Source organism: Ischnura elegans, chromosome 8 (genome assembly GCF_921293095.1).
Source record: "Ischnura elegans chromosome 8, ioIscEleg1.1, whole genome shotgun sequence".
Classification (NCBI taxonomy): domain Eukaryota; kingdom Metazoa; phylum Arthropoda; class Insecta; order Odonata; family Coenagrionidae; genus Ischnura; species Ischnura elegans.
Window position 1 is genome coordinate 112,917,309 of NC_060253.1, and position 13,017 is coordinate 112,930,325.

The 13,017-nt window shown below is 38.3% G+C and overlaps 1 protein-coding gene across 8 annotated transcripts in view; it reads left to right on the forward strand.

Moving 5' to 3' along the window:
- LOC124164372 (basement membrane-specific heparan sulfate proteoglycan core protein-like) overlaps window positions 1–13,017 on the forward strand; it is a 1,400,348-nt gene that overhangs the window by 1,225,733 nt on the left and 161,598 nt on the right. For all 8 annotated transcript variants that reach the window (XM_046541669.1, XM_046541671.1, XM_046541670.1 and 5 more), the window contains 7 exons: window positions 169–356; window positions 1,084–1,302; window positions 6,608–6,748; window positions 7,421–7,597; window positions 8,891–9,096; window positions 10,553–10,700; window positions 12,460–12,611. In XM_046541669.1, coding sequence (XP_046397625.1) covers window positions 169–356; window positions 1,084–1,302; window positions 6,608–6,748; window positions 7,421–7,597; window positions 8,891–9,096; window positions 10,553–10,700; window positions 12,460–12,611 — 1,231 coding nt within the window. The remainder of the gene's footprint in view (window positions 1–168; window positions 357–1,083; window positions 1,303–6,607; window positions 6,749–7,420; window positions 7,598–8,890; window positions 9,097–10,552; window positions 10,701–12,459; window positions 12,612–13,017) is intronic.

A 13,017-nucleotide genomic window follows, 5' to 3' on the forward strand; every position in this document is an offset into this window, starting at 1 on the left:
GTCAATTGATACTTGTAATGCATTTTTATACTACCTAAAAATTTAAATGGCATTAAAAGGAAGTCCTGCATTACTATTTGTTTAAATCCTCGAGCTGGCACCTCAATAGAATTTCCGCTTGCTCTCAAATGACGCTCTTTAGCTGACTGCTTGTCCCCTTTTTTCCAGCTCTGGCCGTGATTGTGACTCCGCCTCAACCAATGCTCATGGTGAATGTGGGAGAAACGTTTGTCATCACTTGTAAAGCCGTTGGAGTGCCGACTCCTGAAATAGTTTGGCGTCTCAACTGGGGGCATGTTCCCTCCAAATGCTCATCAACTAGCGTCGATGGATTTGGAACACTCACTTGTCCACGAGTAAGTTGGAAATCATTCAAATTTCAAGTGACCATTGTGAATGTGGCAGCCTTATGAAAATTCCCATAAATTATGGAGTCACTTTTGATTAGTTTTTGTTATCTAGAAGTGAGATATTTGTTTGAAAGTGAGTGCATCCATCCATCTGCTCTGAAAATGAATCATTTATCACCCTATTCCCTTTACTTTCTATGGGACTGAGGTTTGTAATTTCGTAACCAAGTTTCTTTTACTGTGGATTGGATTGGCCTTTTGACCAGTGATTTGCTTTGTAAAAACTAAAACTTCATAATGAGGTTGTTTGAATGAACTAGAGTCCACTGTAATCCCTTTGATTCATTAAATATTATTTAAAGAATCATCGATTCATTTAATCTAAAATTGGATATTGCCTTGCCGTAATCTGCAAGTATGTACACCATTAATATGCACCAGGATGAAATTTGCCATGAAAAGTCATTTGGCTTAGTCGGGCTTGAAGTGAAATAGCCAGTGAAATTATTTTCATTCATTTCTTGTGGTTGCTCATTCAAATTTGCCATTAATTCAGATAATAAGAGTTCATCCTTGGCACCGAGTATTGGGAACCGAGAACCGATGGGGGAGAACCAGACGGGTTCCGAGAACCAGAAAAAAATTTAAGAAGTGACTCATCCTTAATTTCAACTTTTCTTTTAATCGAGGACCTGTTGAAGATTCATCATTTCCTTGCCTTGTTGTGTTTCAGGCTGAAGAAAGTGATCAAGGAGCGTATTCGTGTGAAGCTGTTAACGTGAGGGGGGGATCTATCTTTGCCATTCCTGATTGCATCCTACAAGTCAAGCCAATCAGAGATAGTTGTGAAGTTGGTTTCTTCAAGCCAGACCCAGTGAAAGAGGAATGCCTATCTTGCTTCTGCTTCGGAGTCACGTCTGACTGTAGCCGTGCTAATCTCTACGTTCACCAGGTATTTTATGCTATTATATTATTTTTCGCCTTCTTATTCATATGAGTTGTGCTATAAATCTCTATTGTTACAGTCACAGAGGAAGGGATATTTTCTCAGAATATTTGGTTTCTCCCGGATAGCAATTCGAATTCATCTGCTTATCTCGTGAGAACTTCCAAAGATGGACTGAAAATAATTGAAGAAAATCCGGTGGGGAAGCGCGTCTATTTTTCAAAACGCCTCAGATTGTCCTCTAGCACTTGACAGCAGGAGTGGGGGTAAAGCAAGCTACCTGTTGAAAATAAGAAGTTGGATGAAGCCGAGTATCAGATGGGCGTGCCGTTGAAATGGCGTTTGGTAGATAAGAATGTATACATCAGACAGAAATCCATCGTAGCAGTGTAAATGCCGAGACGGCATGTTATCATTTTTCGCGAGGTGGTGTGTCCCCTTATAATATTTGAAGGAGGTTGAATCAACTACACCCATGTCTCGTATAGCGCAAGGGATGCGTTCCTTGGGGTCTTTGCGCTATACGAATTTGCGTTATACGAGAGCGTTTTAACATTGGGAAGATAGGGATGCGTTCCTGGTAGCATAGGTCTTGGGTATTGAATTTCCTCTAAAACATATATATTCCCATAAATAGCCTTAGAAAACATTATTTATATAAATTTTTATAGTTTAAAACATCTTTAAAGATAGTATGCACGCATTTGAAGACTTTTATTCACGTAAAAAAAAAATTCTTACGTGCTTTTGAAATTCCCTCCTGTCGTGCGGGTGGGCTAATATCTGCTATCTCAGGGGTTCGTAATGCATTGCCGGCAGTTGTCGATTTTTCAAACCAGTCTAAAAACAACTATTGTGTCACCCAGGCCCTTTTGTCGCTCATCGAAATGACAGGCAAATGCTACTTTGAAGGCCATTTCATAGCTAGCGGAGTTTATAAATGATAAATCATTTTAATTTGAAGTCCTCCGAGTCATTAGCAGCTATGTGAAACAGTCTTTAAATGCCTTGAAACCTGACCCAGGTTTTCTTTCCCTGAAAATGAATGAACGAGAATGCATTCTTTTCCAAATGAATATCGTCTCGTCAACACTAAAAACTAGTTGAGTGGGAAAGGAACCACTTTCAATCACAGCTTGGAGTTCATCAGAAAATGTTGTGGTGACTGCGCTATCAACACTTGCAGATTCACCTGATATCGCCGCACTGAAAATACCTGCTTGCCGTTTAAATTCTGGAACCAACCGGAGCTTTCACTAAATTTCTCGGAGCGATTACCACTTTTGTCTTTTTGTACTGATTCACTATGAACTTTCCGTATGTGTAGACCGCTTGGTTGAAGTTGGTGCGGCTGAGGTCACTGATGTTTTAACTTCGTCTTTATTCAGAATAAGGCATCGTGCGTTTAAACTTCCGCGCAATACCGCTTTGACGTTCTCCATTTTCAAAGCATTAATTGACCTCTTTCAATTTCTCTCCTATCTTTATGGTTATTCTTGATAACTTCTTGATTTTTCTACCCGCATTCCTATTTTTTGCCGTTTTCTCTTGGTTCTTACTCTGCAAGGCTCTATCGAAATCACCTTCTACTGCTGAACTGTATTCTTGAGACGCAGAGGGCCTACGACTGCGGGGAGGGAACAAAGCTATTGTGTTTGAGACTCTATAGTGGACCCTCTTATATGTTGACACTATTCATGCGCCACTCGGCCACCGCTCCATTTCTCCCCCGTGAATACCGATGACCTTGAAGGCTTTAGCATAGCCCCTCGCCAATCGCCCGATAACCTATGACGACAAAAATTACGTCTCAACCAGTATTGCTTAAAAAAACTCATTTCCACTAGCCCCACGCTTAATTAATGATCTTAATTAAGTCATTCTGTTAAGGAGACGAGATAAATTACTTCGGTAGGCCGGCTATCTGGACCCAATGACGAGTAATACTTTTGGCCATTGCACAGCAATGGATTTCGATTGATACATAAACAAAAAAGAAGATTTGAGGCAAGCAATAATATTAATATGCGTAAAATGATAGAAATTTCGTGTGTACTTAGCGCAATTTCACGTTTTATCACGAGAACGTTCAAGATATTTGATTAGGCTACACTGCGTTGCAATGTTTCCCCGAGGAACGAATTTGCGCTATATCGAAATTGCGCTAATCGAAATTGCGCTATACGAGACATGGGTGTATATGCCCAAATGTTTCCATAAAATTCTATTAATCAGCTAAATTCCAGTTCGAATCCTTTAAAGGAAATCAAAATTACTCCCCAAAATCTTGTGTTTCCTGCTGCATAGGCAACCGAATCAAACATTCCCGCATTCATCGTTTAGTATTCGAGGTATTTGAATATTTGAGCAATGATATAATACAGTGGAACTTGGTTAGTACGTTCCTCCTTAGTACGTTTTCCTCCTTAGTACGTTTTCCTCCTTAGTACGACGATTTCTCTCGGTCCCGGTACCATCGGAACAAAATACAGGTAAAAGTATTTGGTTAGTACGTTTGAAAAAATTGCGCTTTCCTGGTTAGTACGCTCAATTGCTAGCCGTGACGCAACCCGCAATTCGTTCTCCAGTATCTTCTTAAGGGTCGTAAAGCTCCGAATTCAAGATTTAATTTATTATTACTAGCCATAAAAATTCTTGCATTCATTCTACATATCTTTCTTCGACCGTGATTTATCCAAATGCATTTCTCAATTGTTATGACGCGATGAATAATAAAATATGGCCATTTATCAGGAATGTCTGACTATGCAAAACTGCAGCCAATGAGAAGCCGCAATTTTCCCCACCCCGAGCTCCTCACCTTCTATTGCCTCTGCAGTGCCCACTGCGCACAAATTTCACGAGTGGGTTGCTATTGCACGATTTATCATGATGAAGAAATGAGTCTTATCCAATTCCCACTTTATCTAAAGCAGTACTGCACGACGTCAATGCTACGTAGTACGTGCGTATTTGACTACTGCTGCGGGAGCAGACGATGCTCTGGATCTCCACGCGAAGCTTAGCTTAAAAATACTTGATCTCGGCACGAAAGCAGACGACATTAAACAAATTTTAAAAGTAAATTTCGACTGTATAATATAAAATATTCTTGTAATTACCTCGTAATCTAATAATCTTGCGTGTTATTATTCGATATATCGATCGCTATAACAATCGATATGGCTTTATGCCAGAAGCGCGAATGTGTATGGCTGTTGCCGTAATTTAAGGTTAATATAATTTTGTCCAATTTTTATGATGTTTAAAAATAACCCGTTGACATACTCAGGGTTGTTTTTATATTCTCCGAGTATGCAGTGACAAAAAAGAAATGACTTAGCTATACTTGTCCTCTTTCTATAAATACATATAGGATAAATCACGGGAGAAAGACGCCGTTTTCATGTAATTGTCTTCGTGAAATCTATGAAACATTGTGATTTTTTATTCACATGGTATTGTTTTTCAATGTAGCGCCCATTTTCTTTATTTTAAAGGTGAAAAGAGTTCAGGAAGGCGATCCTACGAGAACTACCGATAGTAATTGTAATTGTGACGACTTTTCCACAGATTGCTATTACCCCGACTGCTATTTTTTACTTTCCTTGTTAGCACGTTTTCCTGGTTAGTACGTTCATTTTTTGCGGTCCCTTAAGAAACGTACTAAACAGGTTCCACTGTATTCGAATTCGATATTCGAGTTTGAGAAATCTGCTATTCGACCCATCTCTAGTATTAACTGAAAATGTGGGTGAGCTTCCGGATAGGAAAAGCTAGTGACAGTGCATAAAATATATGTAATGAAAACTACATTTCACTATGCAACAAGGACTCAAGTATAGTTGATGTAGAATTTTTGCAAATATGATACGTAATTCAAGTGCAACTACAAAGAATCATTGTGATATAATTCATTTTACCATGAATCATCAAATAACCCGCACAGAAGCTTTACGGAAATGTGAAAGAAAACATATTACAATTATTGTGAGAAGTAAAGTGTACAAATGTTGAGTCAGTCCAAAACTAGGCAACCACCTAAACAAGTATTTTAGAAAACAGTCTGTGATAAACATTTCTATTCCTCCTCATGAACCAAAATAAATACCACAATGCACCTCATTTTACATGTTATGAAGAAAATAAAAATGCCTTGCTAATGCTCTTATTCTGATCAACTGCAAAATAATTCCTTTTTCTAATTTCACGTTGAAGAGCTGTGAAGCAAATTTTTGTTCAGGAGTCATAAAATGATTGTGGGAGAATACGGCTCTTTTCCAAATTATAAAATGCAAGTAGAAATCAGTGATGGGTCGAACAGCATTTTCATTGAATTCGAATGTTGAATTTCAATGCCTCAGATACAGTAAACTCTCAATTAAATGAAGAATTATACATATATTCGTGCTTACTTTCAATGATAGGTTATGGTAAAAATATTATTAGAAACCTTCATATAAGACCCAACCATTGTCTACAGACTTAAAGAGAGTCATTGACGATTTGTGCTGTGTATTTAAAATTCGAATAATTGACTACTGTGTGTCATGGCATGGAGTAAAGCTCATTATTTGAGGCATTCAGTGATTTGAATATTCAAGCCTCTCAACTCTAGTAAAAATAAAATAGATAATACGTAATAACAACTCACCTAACCTAAAAAGGCACAGAAAAACCAAGTGATAAAGGAAACAAGAGAAAAAATATTTGGATCTCGGCAGATGGCTGACTGGTGGCTGTCTGTCCATGGCCTCTCTACCTCTGCCGTGGGTGGCTGGTGCTAAGCAGAGAATATGTATTCTATTAGCATTTCTCTGAATGTAGTCCCCCCCTCTAATTTGAGGCTTCAGTTTCGGAAAAAATTTAAAAAAATGCATTTGAATATAGTCCCCCCTTTCCTTTTACTATGGGCATTTTTGGAAAAAAGGGGGGAATATAATCAGATAAATATGGTATTGTGAGAAGGAATCATGGCGTAGGCCTTACATGCTCGGTCATGCGGTAGCGACTGCCATGATGTAAATGTTCTGTCATGAGCACCGAACGTGTTAAGCTGGGTGAGGAGGAGTAGAAGCATGCCTGAGTTTATTGCTTGGGATGCAGTCACTTCCAATCCTCCCTGCTGAGTATGGCTGAGTTTTGTTCTCTTGCATAGGAAAAACCTAGTCAGCTATAGATGACATTAGTTCGTTTGCATGGGGAGATGTGTCTTATGAGGTCAATGATTGGTCCTGGAAAATTATTGTATGTTCTGAAGTTCTGAAAGTACACATAGTCTGATATGATGTCTGATTGTTGTTTTTTTCAGCTCCCTCCTCCAATCAATGTGTACAAGCTGGTTGGTGTGCGAATGGAGCCCGGAAGCAGAGCAAACGTTGAGATTCTCCCTAGCCTGCAATCTCGATTTGGGCAGCCGGAAATTCAACCTTTATCTTCCAATGGTTTCTCGGTACGGGCCTCTTAGATTTATCTTGCACTTAGCCTTCCATCAACACCACCAACAAAAACAACAAAGCAGACACTTGATTTGGGTTTGCGAATAGGTTAATTTCAAATGGAGCCCATTAAATTAGGAAATAATTTTCATTTTAATCATAACATGGATGTTGATGTACGTTAATTTGTTATATGTTATCGCAAAAACCCTGATGCAAAGGCCGAATAGTTTTGTTTTCGGTGGTTTAGAAATAAATAAATGAATAACAGCTTATAAAGGTATGCACTAAGAAATCATCATTTATCTAACCATTTAAAATATTTATCTAAAACCATTTCACAAATCGCTGCTCAAATCATTGCCTGCAAGAGCTCTTAGGCCTTGATGTCAGTGGACAATTGGAGGGAGAATGGTTGATGTTCAAATTGCCATTTCATGGGGAAATTGCTCATAAATTAACATTTAGAAATTTTCATATTATGTTTCCTTATGTGTGATTAATTGATAGCCGATCTAAAATGCATAATGTTTAGTTTGTTATAATATTGTTTGACCTTATAATTTTAAATTGAAGGTATTGATATTGGCCTACAAGTGAACTTTAAAGCATGAAGTGATCCCTCAAAATTTGGAAACCCAATTTGCATGTTAAATTTTCTAATGAGTTTTTGCAATATTTTCAAGGCTTATCAATCGCAGCCTAATGAGCGGACTCTGATTGAAAACAATGTCATCCCATACTTCTCAATGCCTGAGAGCTACCACGGAAATCTCCTGAAGTCTTATGGTGGATACCTTAAGTACAGAGTGAAGTCTGATGGTCAAGGGAAATACTTGGATGCACCAGACGTTATCATCAGTGTAAGTATCACTTAAAATTCTTAAGATTCCTCAGGAGCATTTCTAAAGAATAAGATAGGGATGAGAACTAGGGTCCATCTTCAGGGGTAAAACTTGAAATTGCAGTATAAGAGGGTATGGGATAGAAGTATTCTACCCTTGATGGATGATTGATGACAGGCTTAGCTGTTGAAACATTGGTACCCTGATCAACACCCAGCGGGAGATACCTCCATGCTAATCATATATATGCTGGGATAAAGTAAAATTCTTCATTTTAGACTTATTTTTCCTTCCAGCTTGTAATTACTGTGCTTAGTAAGTGAAAGGAAAGTAACTCTTTTAGCTGATTTCAATACGTTGACTAATCACATAAATTTAACCCAAGAACTAGTGGGCAACCTTTTTCAGGGCATGATTCATAAACGTGAAATCAGTTTCTATTTTCCCTAAAATTTACTTTTATAAAATATTAATGCCCATTATTTATTAGACCCTGTCTAAATTCACTATGAATGAAGAATGCGCATTTCCTTATGGCCAGACCTAGATGCTGGACATTAACCTTTTCAATAAACTTCCTGGTTAAATCTATTACATCCATTCACTATGTTTATTTTTGCATGCTTTTTGCCCGAAACTTAACGCAATCTCAAGCCACAGTGCTGGGACCAAGTCTAAAATGTGTGTGCAGAAATTCTGCGTCAAACGCAGACTATGCGGTGAATTTTTGAAAGCATGCATTGTGCAAGAATTTTTTGTTTACGTTCAATGCCACTGGCCACTTCTACTCCAACAACAAATGAACTTCCTGCCACTGTGATGTGGTGAGTGTCCGTCACCCAAGTGTCGCTCTATATTCTGTCGCAGGACTGCATTTCATTTTTGCATTCAATACAAACGACGCAGGCTCCAATCCAAGAATTCACTTCGTGCTGCACTCGCCATTGTGGGTGCGAGGCAGGGGGCCACAAAGTTTACCTTCAATACAGGCAGACTAACATGCTGCGCACTTAAAGTAAATGGGTTGTTTAGCATTCAGAACCAATTACGCTGTGTTTGGTATTTTTGTTGTACATATCTTGATATGTCTTATATCATGTACACATACCGTATTTGCCAGAATATAGCCCCCCTTTTTTCCAAAAATGCCTGTGGTGAAAGTGAAGTGGGGACTATATTCCTATGCTTTTTTGAAATTTTTCTCAAAACTGAAGCATCAAAATTATGGGGGGGGGACTATATTCAGAGTGGGACTATATTTGGAGAAATACGGTAATCTTTGGATAAATAAATTCATATTATTATTTTTAGGGAAATGGATACACCCTTGTTCATCCTGGCCGTAAGATTGTTGCTGGAAGGAATCAGGATGTTAGCGTAAGATTCTTTTATGGAGAATGGTACAAGTGGATAGCAGCTCGTCCTGGAGGTGATATTCCGGAAAGACCTGATGGTGAATTAGCATCTCGTGAGGAAATCATGATGGCCTTGGCAAATGTGGATTACTTACTCATCAGGTATGACTTAAATTCAAGATACGTTCTGGTCCTTCTTGATTTACCCTCGTCACGTTTGACAGAATCCATGGTTGGCAAAATACCAGCCGCAGGATCCTTCTGATGGTGTCCGCTTATTGATTTAGATGAAAATGTAGCCTTTCTGGGCTTTATTCCTCATTGATCCACATATCTGCCAGACAACAGTTTTGCTTATATTGCAGCCAACTTCTTCTGGTCACTGAAGTAATGATGCTGCTGCGTTTTTTCAGCCTTTTCTATCCTAGCCATCAGTCAAGTTGCTCCTAATGGATAGGCTCCATGCACTACATAAAATTCAGAGGAGGCATGCTAATGTGACCTGAAATATGTACTTTCCAAGGTTAATATGAGGGGGGATCCAAAAATAACTAGACACAATTTTTTAAAAATTCTAAATTTAATTTTTTGTCTTATAAACATTAGTCACCTTTAAAGTACTCGCCATTTACACTGATACATTGGTTAAATTGTTTTTTTACTCTGCGTGAAACACCTTTGATACTCAGCAGTTCTATAAAAATCATCTTCTACTGCTGAATAACTGCCACACTGTATTCCTGAGATGCAGAGGTCTTACTACTACTGAAGGGAAAGAAGCCAATGTGTTTCAGTATCTCTCTCGGACCCTGTTACGTATTGATGCTATTTATACGCAACTCGGTCCTCGCTCCGCTGTTTTTAAAAAACTTATTTCCACTAGCTCCTAACTAATTAATGATATAAATTAACCAATATAATTCAGTGAAGGATACGAGATAAATTACTAGCGTAGGTCGGCTACTCGGACCGCATGACGAGTAATGTTCTTGGCCATTGCGCGGCAATGGATTTCGACGAATATATCAACAAAGAATAAGATTTGAGGCAAGAAATACCACTAAAATAAGAGTAATTTCATGTGTACGTGATGCAAGTTCACATTTTATCAAGAGAATGTTAAGGTTATTTGATTAGGCAAAGCAGCTCTGGGAAGTTTCCCCGAGTAATGAATTTGCTCTCATTTGAAATTGTGCTAATTGAAATTGCGCTAAGCGAAGCATTGGCAAATGAAGTTCAAATTTCATGGCGTCAGTTACTATTACGTTTAAATACATAGATCATTGAGAATTCCTTTGCAGTTATTTTCTGTTAATTTTGTCGTGCGTATGTGCATTCAGGGTGACAAATAGGAGACTTGAGTCTTCATCAAAACAACTGTTTGTGTTTGGTAAGGTCTATGGATATGCAGAAGTTTAAAATTTTGCTTTCTTATGGAAGCTGTTTGTAATCTCAAGTCTTCTTGCCATTGGTGAAAGTTTTGTCCTAAAATTGAAGTATTTACTGATAAGAAGTGACAAAGTTTTGAAAGGATGCTTAATGATTCAGTTGCAACTTTGTAATTGGGTTTGTGTGTTTATTGTTAAAACTGAAGTTGTTCCTTATCATTTCTGAATAGGGCAATGTATGACAATGGCAATCATTTGGACACTACAATTTCAAACATTGCCATGGACACAGCTGATGCTGCCAATGTTGGCCTTGGTGTGGCAAATTATGTAGAAGAATGTCGATGCCCTCCTGCCTATTATGGCTTGTCTTGTGAGGTAAGACTTTCCACTTTTACCGCCTACATCTTGTAAGTTTTCATGCATAAATTTTCAAGAGCATTTTTCCATTCATTGCAAGAACTGTGATAATCTTGGGTTTGATCCCAGTCAAAGGTGATGTGCATCAAGTTAACAGTGCTGGAGCATTCCTTCCAAATTACTCACATGCTCTGAAGCACTCATTGGTGAAAAATCTCTTGAAAACTTGTTTTTTTTTCCACTAAAATGCTGTTTTCAATTCATTCGAAAAGTTCTAATGCATCAATAAAAACTACTTTCTACATTTTTTTTCTTAAATTCAGAAGTTTAAAAAAAAAATGCTTTCTTATGGAAGCTATTTCAAATCTCAGGTCTTGCCATTGGTGAAAGTTTAAAAAAAAAATGAAGCATTTATTGATGAGAAGTGACAAGGTGTGTCAACAACCGACCTACCCCCCCTGGAAGGGGTGGTAAGCACCCCCAGAGTGGAAGTATCAGTTGATGTGTCAGTCACTAACATTTCTTGACACCTTTTTTTTATATTGTACAAAATTCCATGTTGATTTGCTTTTCAAATGTTGATGGAAACTTGCGCAGTGTGATGCAGCATGCGTAGCAGAGGTTTTTGGGTTGACCTCCACATCGATTCATCTTCATGATGGCAGTTGCGCTGGCATTGCAGCTGGCATCTTCAGGTTCATTGTGTTTGATGCAGGTTTTTGCCCATCTTATATAGGCCTTGGTTTTGGCTAGGTGTGTTCTGATTGGTCCATTTGGGTGAGACTCTCTTCCAGGCATTTGAGAGCAAATAGCAGTCTTCCCTGTTGAATGTGGATTTTTTTCTCAATTTCGATAGCCTTTCGTATGAGTCAGGGAAAGTAATGCTTCTCTTCTTCATGCTTCCCATTTAACAGTGAAGACAGCTATTCACTCTCAAATGCCTGGAAGAGACTCTCACCCAAACAGACCAATCAGAACACACCTAGTCAAAACCAAGGCCTATATAAGATGGGCAAAAATCTGCATCAAACACTTTGAACCTGAAGACGCCAGCTGCAATGCCAGTGAAACTGTCATCATAAAGATGAATCAATGTGGAGGTCAACCCGAAAACCTTCCTATGCATTAATTTGCTTTGTTTCAAAGAATTTGGAGGTGAAAGGCTTCAATGCCTGGACTGCCTGCATGTGTTCCAGCCTGTCCATTCCATAGTCTCAGTTGAAGATTAGGTGCAATGCTCTACACCAAATGCTTCATAAATAATTAAACTCTGATTCAAGCTTCAGTTTGCCTGAAATACTAGATTTGAGGCTGTTTATAAAGTGTTACTGATATAGCTCAGAAGAATCAGGGAAAGGTAGAGGTGTTCACCTAACTAACACCATACGCAAACTGCAGTATCCTCATTTAATACAAGTAATAATTGTGCAATTTAATTCCTGAATTTAAAGAGATAAGGAAAAGGTGGTGAAAGAAAACATTAAAAAATCAAGGCAAAAAAAAATAATCGACTGTAACTTAGCTGCAATTGCAACCTATTAATTTTTTAACCTCACCATAAAGTAATGGAAGTAATTTTTAATTTGCTTAAACTGGAGTTTAAAAACATTCAGACTGTCGATCAAGGAAAATTGAGGCAAATTAAGCACGGAAAGCTATTATATGAACGGTGAAGGATACTTTGCAGCACTGTTTGGTATTTCAATCTTTAGTTGGCATCTACTTATTTTAATCTTCTGTGCTTAAAGAGGCCGCAATTTTTATGTTTTTGTTTCAGAAATGTGCCCCTGGATATCAGCATGTTAAATCTGGATCTTGGCTTGGCAGCTGTGTTCTTGCTGAATCTTGTGAGCAAGGCTATTATGGCGATCCGGCCCGTGGGCTTGCATGTCAAGTCTGTCCATGCCCGTTGACCACTCCATCCAACCAGTAAGTTCAAGAGTTGTAGTAAGCAGAGAGAACACGTGCCGTGAATTTAAGAGCAGATGACCTTTAAACCACTCTAACACTACTTCAAGGAGTATGAATTTATTAGAAATGGTAGGATCAGATACTTCGGATCTAAATATCCTTAACCAATAATGCCCTTTCTGCTTTATCCATTCTACTCAAAGGTGTTGCCCAAATAGTTGAGCAGCCTTCCCTGCTCAGGTATTTCCTCACCTACTTTTACTATGAGTCTCTTAATAATAAATAATGATCTTATAACAGTAGACTCTCGTTAATACGAAAACGTTATAACGAAGTTCTCGTTATAACGAATCAAACTGTTGGTCCCAACGAAAAGGCCTATCTAAGCTTTAGTAAAAGAAACGTTATCATGAAATTTTCCTTT